General features: G+C 39.8%; 1 protein-coding gene across 7 annotated transcripts; it reads right to left on the bottom strand.

Annotated features, from left to right (window-relative positions):
• Window positions 1-7,929: 7,929 nt before the first annotated feature.
• ccdc30 (coiled-coil domain containing 30) lies at window positions 7,930-22,804 on the bottom strand. Of its 7 annotated transcripts, none has more exons than XM_039604022.1 (28): window positions 22,667-22,804; window positions 21,743-21,940; window positions 20,889-21,071; window positions 20,572-20,692; window positions 20,191-20,381; window positions 19,896-19,973; window positions 19,735-19,809; window positions 18,950-19,106; window positions 18,626-18,697; window positions 16,930-17,045; window positions 16,715-16,818; window positions 16,419-16,611; window positions 16,020-16,118; window positions 15,679-15,807; window positions 15,349-15,486; window positions 14,161-14,339; window positions 13,659-13,926; window positions 13,448-13,552; window positions 12,861-13,031; window positions 12,192-12,401; window positions 11,677-11,834; window positions 11,412-11,577; window positions 10,799-10,920; window positions 10,571-10,712; window positions 10,311-10,447; window positions 9,887-10,004; window positions 9,631-9,695; window positions 7,930-9,535 (listed from the first exon to the last, which is right to left on the bottom strand). In XM_039604022.1, exons 2-28 carry the CDS (start codon window positions 21,755-21,757, stop codon window positions 9,325-9,327), a joined length of 3,723 nt encoding a protein of 1,240 aa, XP_039459956.1. In that variant the 5' UTR covers window positions 21,758-21,940; window positions 22,667-22,804; the 3' UTR covers window positions 7,930-9,324. The 7 variants fall into 7 exon arrangements, with proteins under 7 accessions (XP_039459956.1, XP_039459959.1, XP_039459957.1 ...); XM_039604025.1 differs by having other exon boundaries at window positions 13,475-13,552; XM_039604023.1 differs by lacking the exon at window positions 22,667-22,804 and adding an exon at window positions 22,492-22,647.
• Between the last annotated feature and the right edge of the window lie 1,147 nt (window positions 22,805-23,951).

The raw sequence follows: 23,951 nt of genomic DNA, 5'->3' as shown, positions 1-23,951 counted from the left end.
GTTTAAACCGGATCTAATCACTTCTGTTGAAATTTTAGGCTGCACCACATTAAAAAAAAGAAGCTATTGCCCCAGTTTTAGTGCGTCAACAGTCACAGGCATGCTGCAGTGGTAACTACTGTGAAAAGTTTTCCTGTCTGTAGGAGTGCGGTAAGGCTCTTCTTGTACTCAGGTAAAATATGACTCACAATCCCAGATGACTCATGTGGTGAGCTGAAGTCACACCAAGGTTTGCAATATACAGGATGGGTATAGTTTTGACAAGATTGGAGCTTCTTCCTTTTGTTCTACTTTTTAACTCTTGTCTGGGGGATGGCTGTGTTGGGTGGTGTGTGTGTGTGTGTGTGTGTCTGTAAGACTCGCTTATCTCTGGAAAAGCTTGATATGAATAACTGTGCAGAAGAAACTAGAAAGTCTGTTAAATATGCATTTAACAGCAACAAGAAGAACAGACAGTTAAACTAGCTTAAAGGGATATTGTAGCTTTAGATATCACAGCAAATGATGCGCTGTGAATGCACCCCAAATGCCTCGGGCCAGCACAGTGACTAATGCATTTAGCTGTGATTAAACAGGCTATACTGTATATTTAATGTGAAAACTGGTCACATTTTCCAAGAAATAAAAGGAAAAACATGGGGAAAAAAGGTGGTTATATAACTAATATTTATAACTATTATTTTTGGGTCTACCTAAAAAAAAAATCATGTATTCTCTTTAAAATTCATCAAATAACTCACACCATTTAAAACGCTCTTACTTACGCTTACTTTTGTTTTCAGAGCATGGTGTTGCAGGAAAAGGGCGATACACTAACTTGTTATTTACTTGTTATTGTGGACTAAGCTGTTTCCATTGTTTGTCACAATGCAATCATACAGAAGAACAAAGGGATGCCATCTAAAACAGGCTTGAGCTCAGGAAAATGTATGGCCAGCACAAAAGGTACCCTAATTGTGTGCTGCAGCTAAACACACACACACAAATATGTGAGCACACGCCACAATTGAAAAAGAAGTGAATGCATTAGTGTTTCTTTGCACTTTTCAAATGCTGCTAGAAAAGTGCAGTTTCTGGGTCACAGCAGGGGGAAGAAAAGAGCCGTGTATAACTGCATTTAATACATTACATTTATAATTTTTCATGGACACATGCATACCCTGTAAAAGCATTGCATTGTGGTGTCAAAAACACCCTATGCCACCCTATGGCTTATTACTCACAAGCCATCCCTGTGTGCAGTTTGTTACAATTCAGATTTGGTAACTGAATATCAGACAGCTGCATATACGTTACACTTCTTCTGTTCTTTTAAAAGGAACTATAAATGCTCATTCTATTTGAGATGATGTTACACATCTTAACAGAAGCAGAAGTTGGAAGTTCTGGTCAGTCTCATATTCCCATGAGCACGAGCAGAATGGACATCAGATCCCGGCGTTGACACTGGATTCTCTCACTGATGTTTACGAGGTAACGTGGCAGACGGAAACAATCCCGATGCCATAGTTGAAGAAACTCATTCCTTCTGTGTTTTCAGGTCAGTGGCTTTCATTAAATGTAATGGGGTGGCAGTAAATTATGAATGAAGAACCACTCTGTGGGCGAAGAGGATGATGCAGATTATTCATCCCTGCTTCCTTCGATGCCACTTCTCAGCAGAGGGATTTCACGCCGAAGGGATGAGGACTGTATTACTCAGTAGTGTAAAGTAAGTAGATTACAGGCTGCAGCCAGCGACTGGTATCACTATCTGGATTATGGTGCGGATCAGGGGGTCCCCAAACTTTTTTAGAATGTCAAAGACTACTATCGATATACGGTGCATTCAATCTTCAGTTGTTTAATCTGAAAAAACTTCTCCTGAGGGCTTTTTTTTAGTCACTGTTGAATCACCAATGCTTTGTGTGTATTTCATATGTATTTATGTAACTTTTGATCTTTGACCCAGTATATTTTAGGGGGTTTTCTTTTAAGATAGACTTCTGATCAAAGTGACGGTTCAGTTTACAGAAAAACGGGAAGGCTACATGGATGCTCGGCTTTGCTTAAAGATGATGATAATAATGATGTGTGGGTGGAGGAGCTGAAACAGCCTGGGAGTGATGGCGATGGAGAGAACAATCAGACGGACAGAGGATCCTGAACTTCTCCATTACTTCCTTCCTCCTTACTTCCTCTGTTCGCCATGACTACAAGCGAGCTTAGCAGGAGAATAAATGTTTTTAATTTACTTTTAAAACACAGCCGTGTCTGGCAGTTTGTGGGCCCTAGGCTAAACATCAGCAGCGTGGCAGGGAAGAATGATTGCTGCTGATCATGCAGTATGCAGGCTGCTGATGACTTTATCGGAACAGATCAAGTTATGGATGATTAATTTAGAAACTGAATCAATGCTTGCCGTTGGCTTCATCGGAGGCCTTGCTGACCTTACAAACCTTCATTATGTAGTGCGAGGCGACATGCTAAAGCCACTTCCCCCCTTCCCAGCATCATCACTTTTTAGCAAATTATGTTGGAATTTCCTTTAAATCTTTCCTAGCTGAACTATGCTTCCATTTTCATTTGACTTTATTTACCTTTGTCCAGCTTACTGAAGTCACATGTGTCTGTCCCAATTCCCGATCTCATGATTATAAATTTTATCAGTGAGCAGCCAGCTGCGCAGGACCCGGATAGGAAACACTGATGTGATCTTGAGTGTTAAAAAGATACCATACTGTTTCCTGTCTGCTGTCTGGCAGAGGTATAGGGGGAGAGCAACCACATGCAGAAGGAGAGAAGAGCAGGGAGGGGCCCCTAGAGGAGAAATGAGGTTGGGCTCTGACGAGGAGGAATAGTGAAAAGAGAGGAAGAGAAGGGGGGGGAGGCAGAGGGTGGGGTAAAGAGGAAAGGGGTGGATTGAGAGGAAGGGGGAGAAAAGAGGGGAACCGATATTGGGGGGAAAAAGGTAAGGTGAGGAGGGGGAGAAGGGTGCTTAGAGGGGTCTAACTCTGGCATAAAAGTAAATTCAAATACATTATTCATGGATCTCTGTGTCAAAATATCATTTACGTGTGCTGTGTTGACTCATGGCTCGTAAAATGAGAAGGACATGAAAAGAAAGAAAAGGAGGAAGGAAATAAACAACTCAGGAGGCTTTCTCTATTCTTGGCCAGAAATAAAGAAAAAAATAATAATAAAAAAAGGAACCTCAGTGCAGTCGCCCTCAACTTATTAGGCATCAATAATTTATCGTACCCTTTGTTTACTATTCTTTATCCATGTAATAAGCAGCGCCCCTTGTCAGCTGAAGTCTCAAATGTGTTGTCAGAGTTTCTAGGTTTGAAAGGGACGAGTGTTGCATAAAAAATATAAAGAAGAATAAAAAAAAATATTATTTAGGACTGTAAAACTTGGCAAACCAAGCCACGGATTTGTGAGGGTGGCAATTTTAAAATCAACCATACTCGCCCTCTCAATACATTTTTGAGTCTTCAATCATCTGATTAAAATATGGGCCAGCTGTTTGTGAGGGGGTTTTTTTCTTCCCCCCACATTTTAATTTTCTGGATTTCCTGTATAATGAGTGCTGCTGCTGCTACTGTAACCATCATCAACCTTCCAGTTGACACAGTACACCGACACCACAGCAGCCCCTACAGGTACACAGCGGCGCTGCCATCAGCTCCAGTCAGGTTTAATTACAGTAATAGAGGTTTCCAAACTGCAGGTTGATTGCAAGATAAATTCAAAAGGTCACGAGACGATTAACGGGATAGGGAAGCAGACAAAACCTTTATAGTGCACAAAGTTAAATTCACGATTCCGGGCGCTTCTATTTATCTTTGCTTGTGAATTACTGGCTAATTTTACCTCTTTAGACATCTAAAAATAATTCAAATACAGGGCAGGAAAATAAACTTGCACATTAAAATAAAAAAACAGAAAAGAAAAAAATCTCTTTGTAGGTCGTGAATGACGTACGACCAAAACAATGGGCCACAAATACTTTGTTGTAAAGGTTTTTAAAAAAAAGAAGCTAAGATCTTGTTTTGGTGATTAAGTGTAAGGGAGAAAAATCCGAGAACAATTGGGCTTTGTTTTCTGTGTGGACAATAAATACAACCTTGTATTCTGATATAATAAAATGAAAATGAATAAAACTATGTTCCACAGACTTTTCCTCTGATTTCTTCTTTTCTTACCCCAGGTTTTTGTACGCATGTGTGCCTATACACACACACACATATATATGTATATGCATACACATGCAGTGTATATATATATATATGTGTGTGTGTGTGGGTGTGGGTGTATCCATTGATGGTAGGGGCACATATGACCTGCTCCACTTTTATTTTGATTTATAAGGCTAGTAGAGAGCATCATCACAGAATCGCTTCATCTTCTCTCCTTTATTACACCACATTTGTTTTCATTTTACTCCCAAGGCCTGGCTGAATACATTACAGATATCCCATGGGGCCGTGGGGGCCAGCATCTTCGCCACAGGAGACAATGGGATGACGGGAAGGGATTTGCGAGCATGCTTCATCATTACAGGCATTAGTATTATTTTGACTTCAAAACACTATCACAGGGATTATCATTATTCTTGGTATTAGCACAGCAAGCGGACACGTGGGTCAAACACATTGATCGTAATAAGAAAAGTAATTATTTGTCAAGCCTGCTGGCAATAATTGGAGACATTAGTGTCAGGTGTCTGTCAGAGAGGACAGCGCTAAAGAGCTAAATTCTGTTTCTAATCAGAAAATGATGCTTTACATGCCCACCTGAAACTTCCCCTTTCAGTTGGAGCTCTTCAATGTGTGCTTTTACCTGACTTTTTTGGTGATTCAGGGTCCAACCCCTCACAACCCCCAATTCTTTTTGATACGTAGCGCTCATTTAAGACTTTTCTTCTTCTTTTTTTTGAGCCCGGGGGTAAAGTGGGGGACAAAATCTGATTCACTGGGAGTGGGACATTACAGTGGAGATAATATGGCAATTGGGTTTAGCATAGAGAGGTCAATGGCAGGTTAATGCACAATGCAATACATCATTCAGTAGCAGATCTTAGAGGGGAGGGGCCTAGAGGTCAAGAGGTGGCTCCGAGTCTTGTTTTGGGGCACAAGAGCACGAGATGAGTTGAATTATGTCCATTTATCACGTTTGTCATATGATTTTGTCATGATGCTGGAGAAAGAAAACCTAGGTTCATGAAACAGGTCCATATTTAATTTCAGAAAGCTAGACATCCTCAAAAAAATAAAAAATAAAATTCCCCCATCCATGTTGTGCATATATCAATTTGCTGTTGTTCATTGCTACATGGCCACATCTATAAGCCTGTGTTTGAGGACAGTAGAAAAGGAATAATACGGCCATAAACGTGGGCAGATGACCTTATTTGAAGCTCTCACAACTCCAGTCATCACCGCCGTCACCTGCTCGCTTACAGTCGCACCGAACCATCTTTTTTTCCACCTCATTCACACGTTCAACATTCACAGCCAGCAGTGAAACTGATAGCATCTACATCATTTCAAGGACATACAATAACACCCACCAGCCAAGCCTTGTTACATGAATACATAGAGGAAAGGTTTCCAGCAACACTGTTCCATGATTGAATTCCCAAGGACGAGAGGAAAAGGGAAAACATTGGAGGAATAAAAGGGGAAGCGATGGAGATGAAAGGAGGTTCGGATGGCTGAGAATGCAAAGTGAAACATACCTCAATTTTCTTTTAATAAAACCAGTTTATGAAAATACTTATTTCTAACCTTGTTTATGAGCTTGAAACATGCATGTGCAAAAGCATCTAACATACAAACCTTTCAAACTGTCCAGTATTTCAGATAACGTTCGAAACCAGCTGACAGTAAGAACAAATGTCAGATCTTGAAAAGCCCACCGATGAAATCCCACTGGCTACTAAGCTTGCTATAAGCATGACGGCTGGACATGTAAATTGCACGGCCTTTCCACTCCTGGGGGTAAAATTAGTCCTCTCTACTCACTGCACCCCGTATAATAACCCATATATAATATCTCTCCTTGTTTGAGGATTCAGGGGATGCCTGTCAATCATCTCAAAGGAACACAGAATACATTTACATAGTTATACCACAGTGCAGCATCTGAGAGACACTGACAAGAAATATTGTCTGAATAATGCCATTTTTATGAACAAGATTTATGACACTATCAGATTTCCTAATTTTGATCTAAACATTAAAGCAATCTAATGAAACACTTAATCTTGGCTATTGTTAGGAAGTGATCTGTCTTAAGCAGCAATTATGTTTCACTAATAAACTTATTTGACTGGAGGATGATTAAAAAAAGGTTTAGTTTGCTGAGATCCTCGAATGGAGACAGCCACCCAGAGGATAAAAGAGGTACTACAGTTCACGCATGTCTATTACTCTAATACCAAACTATTCCTGTGCATGGCTGCCTGCACTGCCATGCACTTTAAGGAATCACTATTACTTTAAAAGCATTTGTCAAAACCTTTATTGCCATATTTCATATCAACACTGAGGTTCTTTTTCCTATTAAGTAAACCAGTTATGACAGATCCTTTCTTTAACTGTTATTACAGCCCATCTGTGGCCTGCAGGATGCTCACCAGCTACTAAGGCTTCCTGTTTACAGCCCTCTTCCTGTTACTGCGATGGCCGAAATGTCACTAAAACCGCTGACAGAGCTGCTCACACCACAAGAGCCTCGCTATATAATACTTAGTTAAAACACTTTGGGAAGCATTTCACATCATTTAGGTTGTGCTTGTTAATACTGTATTTAACATTAACGTTCTTTTTATTTTTACTTTATCATTTATTTAGATCAGATTGTTCATTTCATTTTAGTTTCAACTACTTTTTCTTTTTTTCAGTTTCATTTTTATTGTGTAACATGCATTTCAGTATCTGTTTAGTGCTACTTGGAGGAAAGATTTAAGAACTTAAAATAGGTATTGGAATACAGTTTATTCACTATCATGTCAACATAAAACCTCCACAGATGCATAATACTAAAGAGGATTCTGTGCATTTTATTTTTATATATTTTTTATAAGGGAAAGAGTTTTGAAAAGGACCACACCCACCCTAAACCGTCACTTTCTTTCATTCACAATCTTTCATCCAAACAATAAAATATAAAATTATTATTTTGTTCTCATTTACAAAACTGAGTGCAAAACATCATAAATTAAGGATTATGACAGAATTTCTTCTCCAGTGATAAAACGATGAACAGCTTCAAATTGATTTGAATGGAAAATTTCCAAAAGACCTTATTAGAAGTTATTTCTTTATCTCTATAAATTGTAAAAATACTGGCAACTGCCAGTGCTAACCCCTTAGCCTCCTTGTAGACACACCTATGGTATTTATTTAAAAATCCTACATCGCCTTGTCTCAGGTTTCTCCATTCACAATATTTTCAGAAACCTTGACCTCTGACCTTTAGGTGGATGATACTGAGCTTCAAAGATGTTTTAGTAGATACACCTATGGTATCAATTTGAAGCTATTTCGCCTTGTTGCCAAGTTATAGCAAAAACCCTCCCAAAGAAAAACAAAACAAAAAAACCCCAATATGATTGATATGCTTTTCTGTGGGTTTCTTCCTGTTTTTGGTTTTTACACTGATACCCACACAGATGAGAAATGTGAAATGCATAATATGCAGTTATAATAATATTGTTGCTCAACGAGGATTTAAAGCTAATACATGTCAGGCAACAATTAAAGTGAAAACTCTACTGCGCAACTGTATTAAAAAGCAGATGGTAACAGCAGTAATTTATAAAACAACTCCTGAGATGTTAAACTCAGTGCTATCAGTGTAAAATAAAAGCAGCTTTGCATCCTTCGCAGAGTCACGACAGTGCACAGTGAGATGTAGGGGAAATAAAAAAAAAAACAAGCATTGTTTATTTATTAGTCTTTATTTATGAAAATAGCTTTGTTTAAAAATGCATTTGTACAAATACAAAAGAAGTGAAAGTTTCTTATTGACTACATCTCATTGTTTCCATGTCGTTTTTGTTATCAGATGTATTCACACTTCGTCATTTCAGGCACGTTGAGGACAAAACCAAAGACACTGTATAACGGTGGATACAAAACCTGTATTTAATGCCATTTGCAAATGACTAAAGTCTTACTGCTGATCGTCTTTGTGACTAAAGCACAAATACCTCAAACAGCGGGTCCTTGGAGAACAGAAAAAAAAGTTTAAAAAAGAGGAAAAAAATGCCTGGAATTGTGTGACTTTGCAGACTAAAAGAAAACTATAAATAGTAAATAAAGCACTGATTGTAGCTAGTACTCATCTCTGAACAGAGTCCAGTATTTACTTTCAGTGTATGGCAATCTCTTATTAAACGAAAAATTGAGTCCAACTTGTCTATCTTGAGTCTGTCTTTATGGTTGATATGAAATCAGTACGATTTTTTTTACATTTGTAAAAATGCTTATTCTTTTAAAAATGTCTTTGACACATTAAATCATTACTATCACCTCTGTGCCTTTGGCAGAGACTAGAGGAATCAATGTGGAAGAGAGACTCGGGTATCCCTGCTCTGATGGTTGGTGTGTGGAGAAAAGTGTCCGGGCACCATCCACCAGCACACGCTCGCACTCACCGGCATCAGAACACTGCCAAGGTTAAATTTAATTGGGGAAATATGCATACCTTTAATATCCCACTACAGCATTACACTTTCCCCAAATGTAAACACGAGTTAAATGTCTTATAAAGTGCTCAGTTTAAACTAGTACCATTCAAATATTCCTCATGAAGAGTCATTCACTGCATTAGCGTGAAAAGCACTAATGTGATTTTAAGTATTTACACTAAAACAATCTTTCCCGTGAGCCAACACGAGGCTTTTAATCGCCGATTTGATTTGGTGCGCTGGTGCAAATAACGAACTGCTGTCTATGCACGGCTTAGAGTGTTTTACAGAATCGTTTCACTTCTTCAGCTACCAAGTCAAATCTCCTGTTAGATAATGCCCCCTTGAAAATATGTAATAAAAATATCGTATTGACACTAGCACAGGCATTTTTTGTTTTTTTACAAACCCCCAAAATTTTCCCTTGTCCAAAATCTGGTTTGAAATATATATATGTACCTCCCAGCAAGAGAAGAACCTGCTAACACATACAACGTAGACACCATCCTGAGCAGAAATGTAGTGGAAACTCCCTTTCATTATTACTCTTTTAACAAGGATAATTTGAATTCTATATATAATATAAATTCATTACTTCTACACAGATTTTTCCCTGCAGATGAAGGCAGACATCGTACCATTTCTTATACCTGGTCACTGCTTTTAGAGCTCTCCTCCGCCCCTTTGGCAGAGGCTGGAGGAATCAATGGGGAAGTGAGATTCAGGTATCCCTGCTCTGAAGGTTGGTGTGTGGTGAAAGGTGTCCGGGTGCCATCCGCCAGCACACCATCGTCCACCTTCACCCGACAGATTGCATCCAGGACGTCCAGTTTGTTACCAGAACCTGACGTCAAACTGATGACAAACCACAGATGATATGAAAATTGCCCAAATTGCAAAAATCAATCAATATTTTAGGTCAGCAAGCTGTTCTCTTAAAATTGTCTTACCTTAGTGCAGATGTATGTAGGATGCTGTCAGTGAGAGCATCAGTGGGAAGCATTTTTCTGGCATTCTGTTGATCATTTAAAATTTATTAGCAAGCATGCCAACATATTTTTTTTAATACAGTGAGATGAGAAACATTTTTACAGTGTTTTATTCTTATTTTATTAAAAAAACAGTCATTTAGTGAAATGGCAATTTTTAATATGTGTATGTGTATAGAAAAATATTGCAAAAACATGAAGATGTATAAAGAGCTACCTCCATGCTGTAGAGTGACTGGACATTCCTCAGAGCACGCTCTAAAGAACTGACTTGATTGGAGAGTTTCAAGGTTTCGTCCTGCAGTTGTTTGTTTTCCACTTCTAAGAGGTTAACCCTTGAACACAATAATGTTCACATTCACAACGTCATAATAATTTTTCCAACATCCCTTTTCATCTTTAGTTACAAAAACATTCAGGCTAACAACTAAAAAAACATGATTTTGTTGTGTTAAATACTAAATATAAAGCTTTCCAACCATTTCAATATATGTACAAGTAAATGTGATTTCTTAGCACTGTATTATGCAACTCTAATGAAGTTAACAAATAGTATTTTCTACTTCTGGTTGAAATAATTAAAAGAGTAATATTCATACTGTTCTGCATCATGTACATGTGTAAACAGTGACTGAGGATACCTATATTGGACTGTTGAGGCGGTCTTCATGGCCTTGCTGCCCATCTCCTCGGCCTCAATTATCTTCTGCACCAGTTCCCTCTTCTCCTCCAAAAGCTTCTCATTGACCTCCATCACTAACTGGATCCTCTCTTTGTCCTATCACAATTCAGGAGACAGGAGAAAAAATGATGAAAACAGATTGTGAAGAACACTTTTCTACAGTGCTTCACATCTCTTCAGGAATATTGAGGAGTCAGCATTCTGCTTCATGTGTGTGACCTTCTGAGAAAGCATGGAAGCAAGCTCGAGATCATTCTCTAGTTTCTGGATGGTGCTGTCTCTCTGTTCGGTTGCCTTTAGAAACACCTGCTTGGCCTGACGCAGTTTGGTCTTGTGTTGACTCTGTTTTTCATTGTACTTTCTGGTTGGTGGAGCAGAGGAAAAAGGTTAATGTAACATAATTACCATTTACTTTATGTTATATTATGGTTGTTAGATGCATCTAACCTGACATGCACGTCGAGTTGGAGGAGAACCTGCTGCAGCTCATCCTGCAGTCCTTTACAATCCTGCTGACTGGCCAACAGCTCCTCCTGCAGCTTTTGACGTGACGCCTGGCTGTCCTTTGCCTACAGAACATATACATTCAACAGATATTACAGCTGCATAAAATGTACAATCGTGCTAAACACAGTGAAGCGCTGACAGCAAACTGCTTGCAATATGATAGTTTTTTTTGTATATCTGTCAGCAATCAAGCAATCTTAAATAATGTACTTAATAGGTTAAATGTGCCGTGTATAGCAGCTTACTGTCAAAACTGAGTATGCATTCCTCTGAAAAACTTTCTGGTTTGCAGCAAAGGATTGAAATCTTAGCTCGAAAACAGAGGAAGTGACAGAAGATACATATTGCACAAACAATGTTTGATATGGGCTGTCAGCAGGGCACCTTAAAAAAACAAACAAACAAGACACTTAATAACACACTCCTTTTAAGGCGTGTAGCAAACTTGGAATGGGTGTATGTTTTGACTGTCACTTTTCAGGGAAAGCTTTCAGTTCAATGAGACCTCAAGCACCACAGCAGATCTTAGGAAGCATGGTACACCATTCCTCACCTCCTCTCTAGCATTGCTAAGCTCAGCCTCCAGGACGGATAGACGGGTGTCCAGCTGCTGGACACGGTGGCTGAGCTCTGCATTTGTCCTGGTCAATGAGGCCTCCTTATGCCTCAAGGAGCGAACCTGCTGCTGCAGCTCCTCCTCGCGCTGTTCTAACAGCTTCCTGAGAGGAGACCGGAAGAAGAAAAAAAAGATGATTCAAAGCTCATAAAAAGCAGGTGAAGAAAAAGGACAGTGTCAGCTGTGCTGCACTTTGTGGGACCTGGTGATGTGCTCTTCCTGTTGCTGGGCTCTCAGAGCTGACAAGGCGTCAGACAGATCCCTGCTTTCCCTCTCCAAGCGGTTGGTCTCGCCTGCGCGAGCTTCCTCCACACGCAGCTGGTGCTGGACAGACTTAAGCTGCTGTTGTAGTTCCAGGACCTTCCAGACCACAACAGAACCACAGGTTTTGCTCAGTCAGACACAAAAGCACAAGCTCCTAACTTTACAACCATCAACAAAATATGTCAGGATTTCCTGATGATGTCCAACAAAAAAATATTCTACAATGTTGGCAAATAATGTTGACTGCAACCGCTTCTTCATCTTAATCAATGTTCAGAAAAGCATTAACTTCATTTGCTTAAGACCAAAACATGTCATAGACTGGATATTCCATTAAGGGCTCAGTATGGTGTCACTGGTTATTTCACTGATAAGAACAACTACAGCAAGAATAACATAACTGTTGAATAAAACCACTTGGAGCCTTTAAAAGCAGTTGACACACTGACTAACCTTCTTGTCAGCAGCGATGAGTCGTGCCCTCTCAGCCTGGAGGTCCCCCTGCAGACTAGTAGTGGCACTGCGGTTGGCGGAGCTACGAGCCAGTCCCAGCTCCAATTGCCTGATTTTCTGCTGCTGATGTTCACACTCAGCCGCCTGACCGGTGACTTTCTGCTCCATCTGTACCAGCTTTGTCTGGACCTGCTTCAGTTCTGCACTAAGCTGAGAAAACATGTGGGAGGGCAGCAGATGTAAAAAACAAAAAAAAGATGTTGAGTGTTCATTTACATGCTGATTGCAGTTACACATTTGTTCATAATGATTAGTATATAGTAACTAAAGTGACTAAAGGGTTGTCCACACAGAAAGCGATCTGCATGTCGCGCATCACTTTGTTGCTGATGGTTGGTTGATAACGGAGATTTCAGGCTATGGTTGCCTAAGTAACACTCCTATGTAGTTACCAGTTTCATATGTCAATCTACAGTATTATTTGCTATCACAGTAGTCACTTCATTCGTGGTTATTTTTCCCCATCATCGCTTTAAAATCATCCAGCGTTCTTTGGCCGTCATGTTGCTGTGAATCGCTTCCTATTTGGACATCTCTTAACAGTGGAATGAAGATGAGGAAGTGATAAGTAAATTAAGTCATAAACAGAGGGTTTCGGGGAATACTCACCTTGAGTTTTTCCTGGTCCAGCAGCGTGTTGTGTCTCTTCAGGTCCAAGTTCTTCTCCTTCTCATAGCGTAACTCTTTCTCCGCTGAGGTAAACAGGCTCTGGGCCCTCTGCAGGTCTTGCTTCATTTGTTTAGCTTCTTCTGTCTTCTGCTTCAGCACAGAATCTTGGGACTAAAGATGGACACTGTTGTCAGTGTTCATGTTTATGCTGGTTTTGCAAATGAACAGAGATAGTCAAGTGTCCCCAAGTAAGATGTGGCTGTCACACAATCGGCCCTTCTGTAATTTTAATGGAACACCAGTGAAAGAAGGCCACCCGAAGCTTTTGTGTTAGTAATGAAAATAATTACAACATTATTACTTTTATCATTATTATTACTACAACACAAAAGAGAGGTAGACTGCCATAAAATTTCAGCTTTCTGCCTTTCAGTAAGATTGCTGAAGTTACTAATTAATAAGAATATTAAGATGTCAGCTACTTAAAGCATAAAGGCTAATGCAGCTGCTACAGTATGACAATTATAGCAATAAAGAGCCAGTTACATAATAAACATACAGAATATATTTTTGTTTTTCTTATGTACCTTAATATGTGCCTGGGCTTCATTCACCTGTGCCTCGAGGGCCATTTTGTGCTCAAGTCCCTGCTGCCGCTCCTTCTCCAGCTTATTCTGTAGATCACTCAGCTCCTGCCCCAAAGAAGACAGTGAAAACATTTATATCCATCTTCTATAGTTCTGGCATAAGAAATACCCTATTTACCCAAACCCCACCTAAAGGAACCAATCCAGTTACCTGAGCCAAGCACTCTTCTCTGCTTTTTTCCACTGGACTGACTCTAGGTTCAAAATGAACTATGTGCAGTTCAGGCTTCTGGCTGCTGCCAAGCACTTCCTTCGTAGTGGATAGTTGGTCTTGATGCCACTGAAGCTGCTTAACAAGGCGCTGGATCTCCAGCTCCAATCTCTCCTGTTTGCCCTCTGCTGCTAGTTTCTCGTGAACACTAGAGCTTAGCCTGGCCTGTAGCTCTGCAGTCTGCATCCGCTCTGAAGCCATCTCATCTCTGGGAAATATTCACATATATGCAAACCAAGTAAGCTACAATGTTCCAGTCTTATCTCATCACTGACTGAAAAAAGGCACAAGTAACAACTGAGGCAGTGATATCAGTTCTCATCCAACAATGATCCACTTCAATCCACATCTCATAAATACCATACATGTACTATATATTATTTGAATTTCCAAATATGCAATGAATAAAATATCTTATCTTATTGTGGAACTAAAAAACAACCTCAGGCTGTTGTGTGCTGTCTGGAGGCTGGTAAGTTCAGCAGTAAGCCGGTCAGCTTGTTGCTGCAGCTGGCTGACGTGTAGCATGTTTTCCTTCATCTCATCTTGGGTCTGCTTACTGTCTTTGTAGCGCTGCAGCTCTCCCTGGAGTCTGCTATAGGCACGCTCCATCTGGGAGACCTGACAGCCACACAGTTAAAGACAGTAAGGTGATGAGAAACTCACGTTGGGGGGTGTAAATGTCAAACTAATGCATGCTATAAATTCATACTGACATATTTATACTGACACGTAATTTACAGCCCTGCACAAAAGTAAAATGGGTACTTTATTTAGCGAATAGTTATTAAATTTACTTCTAATTTTCGGTGTCAGAAATACCTTATGTTAGTGCTAAGAGTCTGAAGTTTGTTTAATATGCTATAATTTTGTATTACCTAATAATCATGAACCAGTCAATTTGTAGCTGGAAAAATTTTTTGTTTCATATGATAATCAGTGAAATTCTAGTCAAGAAATGTTCTCTTTTTTAATAGAGTAAATACAAAGACCACAAATATCAGTTTGTTATTTTATCATATGCATAATAGCCTGCATATACAGTAGTTATCATCCTGGCAAAGGTGTAAAGAGCTAGTTTATAAACTCAGATTTGGAAGAGAAGGTTGTCTTTCAGAAATCCCAAAGCGGCTTCAAGTTTCTTCGTTTATGCTTCCTTCATTGCTTCCCCCCAATGAACGTCCCATATATCCATAACCATAAATAAAGTTTGAATAATTAAATAAATAAATCCCCAGTCTCTCGGTAGTGCTTTTTAAAATTTCTGTCCATTCACCACTTAAACACAATGAAGACGCCTGCAAACTTAACAGCACACTTGGACTTGAGCTTTTTGATTTTACCTGGGATTCATTGGTAAACTTATTTAATCAATTAGGAGTCAAGATATTAAATACATTCAATATGAAGTACGTATGCAACTTTTTTCATACATGCTGTACACTATTTTAGTATTATACACACCTGTTTTCATATACTCTAAAGCTGTATTGTGTGCTGGGTATTTTCACTTTTTAAAACATTTACACCAAAGGGCTATTTCTGCCAAAGTATTTATAGTCTATAACCATTTTCCTCTGAAGAAAGACTGTGACAGTTTCATCATGTTTAAAATGAAAAATTAACAAACCTTTTCTTCCAGAAGTGTTTTTTCCACCTTGACTTGAGTGAGACTCTTGATGAGTGTTTTCCCCTGTTGGCATTCTATATGAAGGCTGTTGTTCTCAAGTCTCAGTTTGTTTCGCTCTCGCTCGCTTATCTGCAAAGCCTTTGGTGTAAAGAACCGAAGAATAACACCCAAAGAATACACTTTGTAACTGTGTGGCGTTTAGTTTGTAACATTGTTAAAAACATTTGGAAAATACAACCATAACTCTTTGCGTCAGTCCTAAATTGAATTTCTGTGTACGTGTGGTGTTTCTGTTCTGTATTTCACACAAGGCAAAAGTCTAGTTTTTACCTCTTTCTCTTTCTTCAGGGCAGCCTGTGCAGCACTGAGGTCCAACTCCAGCTGTTTCCTCCAGTCTTTTTCCTCAGTCAGACGAGCCTCAAGCATAGCCAGGCTCTCTTGACCACCGTTCTTTAGGTGCTTCATATATGGTGAAACAAGAACACAGAAACAGGCATACTGCATAAAAACAAACAAAAAAGTTCTTCATGTCACATCATCACTCGCACCCCTTTGTACTTTGTAGTGAGCTTTACCGTAGTTACTCATTTAAATTTGCGTACTTAAGATCTCCACGGGCCATTGAATTCTCACCGCACAGTGTTGTGTAATGATTAAAGAGCATTTCTTACCAACTTTAAGTAGGACTCGGTGGTTTTGACCTCTTCTCCAATCTGCAACATTTTCTCTTGGGTTTTCTGCTTCTTTATCTCTGCCTCCAGGTTTGTGATCTGCATAGAAATGTAAGATTATTAGTCATTAGGTAAATTTGTAACTAAACTATAGTAAACGGCCATTAATAAATGACTGTGAAAACAGTTTTCTTTAGAGTGTCTGGTGCAGGGGTGTCAAACGTAAGGCCTGGAGCCAGAACTGGTGTGGCAAAGACACTGTTTTATAATTACATGACAGTCTGGAGAATGGGCTACCAGAACTTTTTCTGTAATTCTACACATTTATTTTTACAGGCTGTTTGTGGCCCACAATGTAAAACGAGTTTGATATTTGATGTTTGAACGCGTTCTAAGTACCCTTCTTCGCAGGCCCTCCAGTTCTCCCTCATGGCGATGCCTCTCCTCTTTGCTAGCATTCTGGGCTTCCCCCAGCAAGGCCTCCAGCTCCTCGTTCCTCTCCTCCAGCTCTTCATGTTCCTTTCGTAGCCTCTGCAGTTGTCGCTGCAGCTCTTTCACCTGCACAAGCCCGTCTTCCACAGCCTCTTGACACCTAACCGTCAATAAATTACAATTAAACAGCCAGAGAGAGCAGATTGTGAATACTCATTATAACACTAATCATAATGTAGTTATCCAGGAATTCAAGTTTTTACCGTTTGTGAATGTGATCTTTTTCTTGAGCTGATAAAGCAGACAGATTGTTTTGTTGGTCACTGCAAACATTTTTATCTTTTTTATCTTCTTTGGCTGCATCATTCTTTGCCAAGTGAAAAAAAAATACAACACCAGTCAGTGCCAAGCTTCTGTCATAACTTATTTTATTCATTTTGTTATAATAAATTAATAAGTATGTTCTGTAAATACTGACCTGGTCAAGGAGATTTTTCTTTTCTGACTCCAAAATACGCACTCTGTCCCTCAGAGCTCTGTTCTCAGCATCTAGTTTGTCATTTTGCTCTTTAGCCTGCTGCAACTTCATCACATCTGTGGAGTAAAAAAACAACATGTTTATGAAAAATGTATTAATGTGAGATTAAAATGTCATTTCCCCGCCCCCCACACACAGATGCTGTATTTTATAAAATTAGATTACAACCTATGGAGAACTGCCATTGCACAGGGCAGGTGGTCAATGTGTGAAGTATGGTGAATTTTTTGAGGAACTTGAGTGTATACATGTTTTTTAACATTAAAAAATAAATACTTTCTTAAAAGTTACATTTTTAAATTCAGCTGGTAATGACAATTATATTTACGGTCCAGAATCACTCGAACTAGTGTGGTCATCCAAAAGCTGAAATACAGTTCCATTTACTTATCCAGTAAATCTATCTACAACTGCAGACATGCGAAAAACTAAACTTGTGCACTTTTACTGCTTATACAGGAATTAAAAGGTTAAGTAGCAGCCAGAGGCTGATAATCAAATGCACTTGATTAACTGGCGATCAGCAAATGTGATCATCCCTATAAAAGCAGAAGGTTTGGCAGTTTGCAGTATAGCCATAATAATAGTGGTTTACACATTTGTCTAACAAGTCATAGATGCCCAGTTTGATCTCAGGAGAGGATACAAATCCCCTGAGGGTTGCATGAGGAACGGTATAAAAATCTGCCGAATCAAATATGCAGAGGCACAGATTGTGGAAACCTCTTGAGACAAGGAAGCAGCAAGATAGCTGTGTTTTCTGGTCGGGAGCAGGTATGTGTTAAAACAATGCCACAGTCATTCACCCCGAGGTCTGACCATGCAATGTTCAGAGAAATTCCAAAAAACCCAAGAGCTACAGCTCAGACTCTACAGGCCTCATTTAGCATTTTAAATGTTAAAGTTCATGACAGCACAGTTAAAAAATGGCTGAACATGATATGCTAATTTGGAAGGACTGCCAAGAGAAAGTCTCTTCTGTCTGAAAAGAAAATGCCACGGCTTAGGTTTGCAAAGTTGCATTCGAATAAAGCACAAAACTTCTGAAAACAATGTCCAGATGAGACTAAATTAAAGTTGCCTGGCCATAATGCATGGCACCCTGTTTGGTGAAAAACAACACAGCAGACCAGCACAAACACCTCATAGCAACTGTCAAGCATAGTGGTGTATGAATGATGCTGCAGTCACTGAACCAATCATGAACTCCTGTAAAAAAAAAAAGCCTTTGTTTTTCACATGACTGTGAAAGTGTAGCAGCGAGCCTCCATGACTGAGCTTCCACAGAAATGACAGATTCACCCAAAACACCACCAATATCAGGGAAACCGGAAATATTTGTAACATTTATATAATGAAATTTTTTTTACTCCAGTGTTGTAGAATTATAAGTAGCTTCACACAGCGACTGAAGTCTTAAAATTAAATTAATTAAATCTAAAAGAATTAAAAACAAACAATTTACTAGATGAGTAAAGTTTTTAAAATTATTATTATCTTTCCTTCAATATGAAAACAGATTAAATACAAGCAAAACTAAACAAGCACAGTTTATACTGAGATACAAAATATCTACATAGTGATTTTTTGTCCACCAGAATTTTAAAATAGAAAAGTTTCCATCAATCTGTCTCACCAGAGTGTTTGAGATTTTGCACTTCCTTCCTCAGGTTCTCTACTTCTTGGACGGTTCCCTGAAGCTCAGATCCTGAGATTAAAAGCATATTTTTAATTCTGTGGACCACAAATATGCTTCGTGCCAATTCGTGTCCATTCATATTAACATTCAGTAAAGTCAAAGATGAGGTATGTTACCAAAATCTAAGGGAATAAATAACAGGTAACTGACATTTCATTAGGGGGAGACATCAAAGCTACTTTTATGCTGACTTTAAACACTGGAAAGGTTAATAGGATGTGTGCGCAGGGCAAAAATTTAGATACTGTAACTGCAACATACCGCTTGGGTCTGGGTTGTTGTTTTTGGCAGCATCCAGTTCATTAGTGAGTCTGCGGATATCCTGATGAGCCATCGCCAGCCTCCGGGATGCTTCTTCCAAGTCCCGTTCCAGTCGCTGACGCTCATTTCGCTCTTGGGAAATCTCCTCACTGTGAGCCTGATGTACAGGGAATAAGGGATTAACAACTGGAGTAGGAGGAGAAAGGGGAGGAAAGAAGAATGGTAGGAATGGTAGACTGGAGATGCATGGACCCAACATGCAGTTGTGAGAGACATACATTTTCAGACTGCGAGTAATCATCTCTGCAGGCCTGGAACAAAGCAGGGGAAATTAGTTATATATTTATATCCCAGCATTCACCTGCACAGAGAGACCAGGAAGACCAAAAGTGCACATGCTGTTACCTGTGTTACGCCATCACTGCCCTATGACAAATTATGTTCTTTAAATCAGTTTTTTTTTTTTTTTTTTAGTGACAGCCACAGTAGACACAGACATGAAATTGTTGAGGTGAGAGGAGAGTATGACATGCAGCAAAGGTCCACGCAGACAGTCAAATGCAGCGTAACCATTAAGAACCAGGGACACCCCTAAAAAAATGCATTTATAGATGTATTAGTGAAATGCTCTGCAGCACAGCAGTCATGCAGATAATAAGGTATATTATTAATGTGGAAAACATTTCAAAAAGCAGTGGCCTTCTGAAACAAGCCGGTGAAGTTTGGTTCTTTATCATGATACCACTGTTAAATTACTTAGCATAAGCTATAAAATGGAGACCTACAGGGTTAATACTGTGCTTGCTCTGACCAGACCTGCGAAGGCCAAACAGCTTCTTCCACGGACTCTGGGATGAGCACTGCTGAGAGGAAAAACCACTGTATACGCACTCACAACAAACACTATTCGGACATGGAACTCATCAGGGCATGAACGTCACTTCACCTTTGCGTTATTTAAGGTCTTCTGGAGATCCTCCTTTTGCTGTCTCAGGTCATCCCCCCTCATGTGGCAAATAAACTCCTGTCCAAATGTCATAAAGAGACAAGGCCTTACTTAGCATTACTTTATACAGTCTTTGCATGTGTTAGATTTAACCATTGCTTTTCACTACAAGCATGAAGCCTTTGGGCATACTATTTTACTTTATTATCTCTCAAAACATTTCAAAATTACCTTGTTCCCACTAGATAACTGACATCCAAATAAAGCCTTTGATTTACGTAGGTCAGCTCTTTACCTGGTGGTCCACTTCCTTCAAGTTAACACTGAGACTCTGACTTTCCAGTCTCCTCTCAGCAGCCTCCAACCTTTCCAGCAGTGTGGCCCTCTCCACCAGTAAATAAGCCACTATCTCACTGGGGCTGGTCAAGCCCATCTCCACCAGGTCCTCCTGAGCCAGCATCTCTGCCAACTCCTTGCTCTGACTCTCTAGAAGAAAGGAGGATTTCCTCTGGTCAGCAGTTTGTCATGTAAGATTATAAAAACCCCCACAGAAGAACAAATGATGCTCTACAGCAACATAGTAATTACAAAGTAAATTTCCACTGGTAAGCAAAGCTAGGGTATAGCCCAAAGGAAAAAATGCCAACGCATTGTACTACAGTTGTGAAAAATTCACCCAGCTGGTGTTGAATCTGGTGAAGTTCGTGCTGCAGCTGTTCATTGTGTCTTTCATATTCTGCAGCCAGGCCCTCTCGCTCTTCTAACAGCCCACGAATATGTGCAACATAGCTCTCCAGCTGACAGACAAAAAGAATTGCAGTGTAATTTAGCTGTGACACTGATGTGTCCCACACCCATAACAAACAAGAATGTAAGTGTTCATGATTGTACTTCACGTTCTTTTTAGACTGCTTGTTTGGGCGTTTCATTACACGTCATTGGGTCACTCTATGATGAAAGTTGGTCAAATAAAACAACAAAGGAGAGTCTCACCTCCTTCATCTCATTGGCTTGCTGCACACGTAGGGTCTGCACCTCTTGGGTAGCTGCATGAAGCTTCGCCTCACTGTTGAGAAGCTGCTGCCAAAGGTGGCCCTGCTTCTCTTCTGCACTGGCCCCTGGTGACAAGCCATCCTCCTGGAGCCGCCTAGAAATCTTGTCCAGCTCTGTCAACACCTGAAGGTCCGGAGAAGGTCCAGGTATCATATGTTTTTAATGCAATGTTTACCTGCAGCTTTTAAGTGTTTATACATGAAAACACCTTTCAGTCATCTTGTCTTTGCATGTGCAGCTTTGGGTTTTATAATTCTTTGTTTGCTAATGTTTATTCAACAGTGTTATTTAAGTAAGAGCTACTATAATGTAAACTTTTGATTATTTTTCTATACAATTTTCCTGCTAGCTAACTACAAGACTAAGCATAATGAACAATGGTATATCTTTTTGCAGTGACACATGGTACAATGATGTGACATTGAACACATGTTGCAGAATTCAATACTGTACGTTGTAGGGCTGGTAACTGGAGCCAGGGGTCATGCAGACTGCATACTACTCTGGGAGCTGTCACGGCTCCAACAACATCGTGCATATTGTCACAGGCTGGGTATCAGGTCTCATGTACTTGTTGTAGTCAAACATTGCACCACCTGGTCTATGCTATCGCGGACTAAATGGTTAAAAGATCAGAAATTCAACTACTGGTGATTGTGCGTGCAAGATTTATTCGCCCCCAAAACCAGTTTAGGTACAGTGTTTTCGTAGATGAAGAAAAGTTACATTGGCCAGCAAATAGGAGCATAGCAGAAAGGTCTAGTGTATCTCAAAAGTAGCTAATGCTGTGTTACCTCTTTATTATCCATCGTTACAAATTAAGTTTGGCACAGCAGCTCTGTAAGGGATGAACTTTATCTCCATCAGTCGAAGTACTGATCCCACATAACATTTCTGCTAACTCAGTCTCCAACGATGCGCGGAGATCGGCAGATCCTCAAACTTCAGCACTCACATTGCTGGAGTAATCCATCCAGTATCTCATGTCCGCTCTGTGAAAGACGCGATTCTTTAGAACAGTGCTGCCGGGTAGGACAGGCAGTCATAAGCTTAGAGATTATCTACCTCCTACCTGCGACAGGCACAGGCATTTTAACAGCTGACACACATTGCATCACCCGAGGCTATGCAAAACTCCAAACTGGTGAGCTGTTTTATCTGCTGTTTCCTTAAATGGTAAGAATAACACATCTAGCACTAAGCTTCCTCTCCAACATTTGGGAAGATTTCATGGAGCAGGGAGATCTATGAAAATTCATTGCAATAAAAACAATGCAAGTGTCTTCCCAATAATAGACAAGGATCATTTAATTTTTTTTAAAAAACATCTTTGTTTCCCGGCTAACCTTTCTTTCCAAAATGTCTGACGAAGAGGAGCAAACGGGGATTTTTATATTTCTTTTGGCAAGATCTCCAGTCAGAGATCTGTAACAATCACAGATGTGTTAACCAAGACAAGCTGTTTTAGTAAGATATTACACAACGAAAACAGACAGATGTGACTTCCCACGATGCTAGTTAGCAAAGTTCTTTCCAAACTTACCAAGGCATACTTCACATTGAGCTAACGCTAGCTCGCTAACGGTAGCCATAGCTTTTACCACTGGCCGCTTGGCAGCAAATGATAGACTCTGTAATATCTTAAGACTCGTACTTAACCCTAACTTCTCCGAGGCGGTGAAGCTGAGCACACAATGCAAAGTTAAAGTTCTACAAACCTTTTAGAGTAAATACGGACGGCTGTGGACAGGCGTGGCGATGTAAATTGGCTTCTACCAGCACCTAGGCAACGGACCGTACCATTAAAAGGATGCAGAGGGGACAATGGATCACGAAACGTCGCCACCAACACAACACTTTGGCTTTTAGAAGATTAGCTATTAGGGATCTTGCTGACCTAGAATGAAAAGAGAATGACGTTTATGGTAATTATACGGCCGTGTCTGGCCAGTCAATAACCACGAATACAGAAAAATCCCACTCTTTCCAGCTATGTTAGCGCATAGCGTCTTTAAGGATTTCTCATTTCTCAGGTCATACTCGAAAACTGTAGAGGGCGACAAATGTTTGACAACTCGAAGACTCTCCTTATCGAACAACTTCATTGCTTGAGACTAGGGTTAAAGTATTTGCACAGCAAAACCTCAACAAAAATTACTCTAGTGGTATGTCCATCCACATTTTATTCGGCCTTTGAGGTACATTTCAGAGTTTTCTGCAGTGTTATAAATGATATGACTTTATTATGATTACTTACTAAACTTTGTACAGTAGTTCAAGTAGATCATCCAACAATAAAACATTATTTACATCTTTAATAAACTGGTGTTGCATATAGTAATGCAAAGTAATATATCATCAATCTGGGTCATGATGTTGTTGTTTTTGTTAGGAATTTACTTCTAATTAGTTTGGACTATTTTCTGCTCTCTCTCTCTCTCTCTCTCTCTCTCTCTGTATGTGTGTGTGTGTGTGTGTGTCTGTGTGCGTGGCTTCTCTTCTGATACTCTGAGTTGTTCCCACTTCCCACACCACAAAGACATGCTTGAGGTTGGATTCACTGGTGATTCTAAACTGACTGTAGGTGTGAATATGTTTCTTTACATAAATATGATACAATATGACAATATTCCATCAATAATAGCATGTAAAGTTGGAACAAAAAGAACTAAGAAACAAGTCAAATAGGAACACTGAAACATGTTCTCCACCTGGTGGTGAAAAGAAGCAGCTGCATGAACCCCGTGCAGCTGTGTCCAAATCCAGCCATTTGCAAAATTTCAATCCAGCCCACATATCACTACAGGTTCTTGATAAATTTTGGCCTGTCAAGCTGTGGCATGCACAGTGAGGTGCACCCCAAAGCTCACCTTCACAGCACCTTTAAGCCAACAAGCATAACTGACAGAAGGCTACAAAATGAAAGCTCAAGTTAAACGCAGACAAGTTCAGCTGAAGTGGGAGACTGACTATCATGCAACTTTAAAGACTGTAAAGAAAGGT

The sequence above is a fragment of the Oreochromis aureus genome, linkage group 20 (assembly GCF_013358895.1).
Source record: "Oreochromis aureus strain Israel breed Guangdong linkage group 20, ZZ_aureus, whole genome shotgun sequence".
NCBI lineage: Eukaryota > Metazoa > Chordata > Actinopteri > Cichliformes > Cichlidae > Oreochromis > Oreochromis aureus.
The sequence above is the reverse complement of the archived record's forward strand: the minus strand, read 5'-3'. Positions and strand labels throughout refer to the sequence as shown.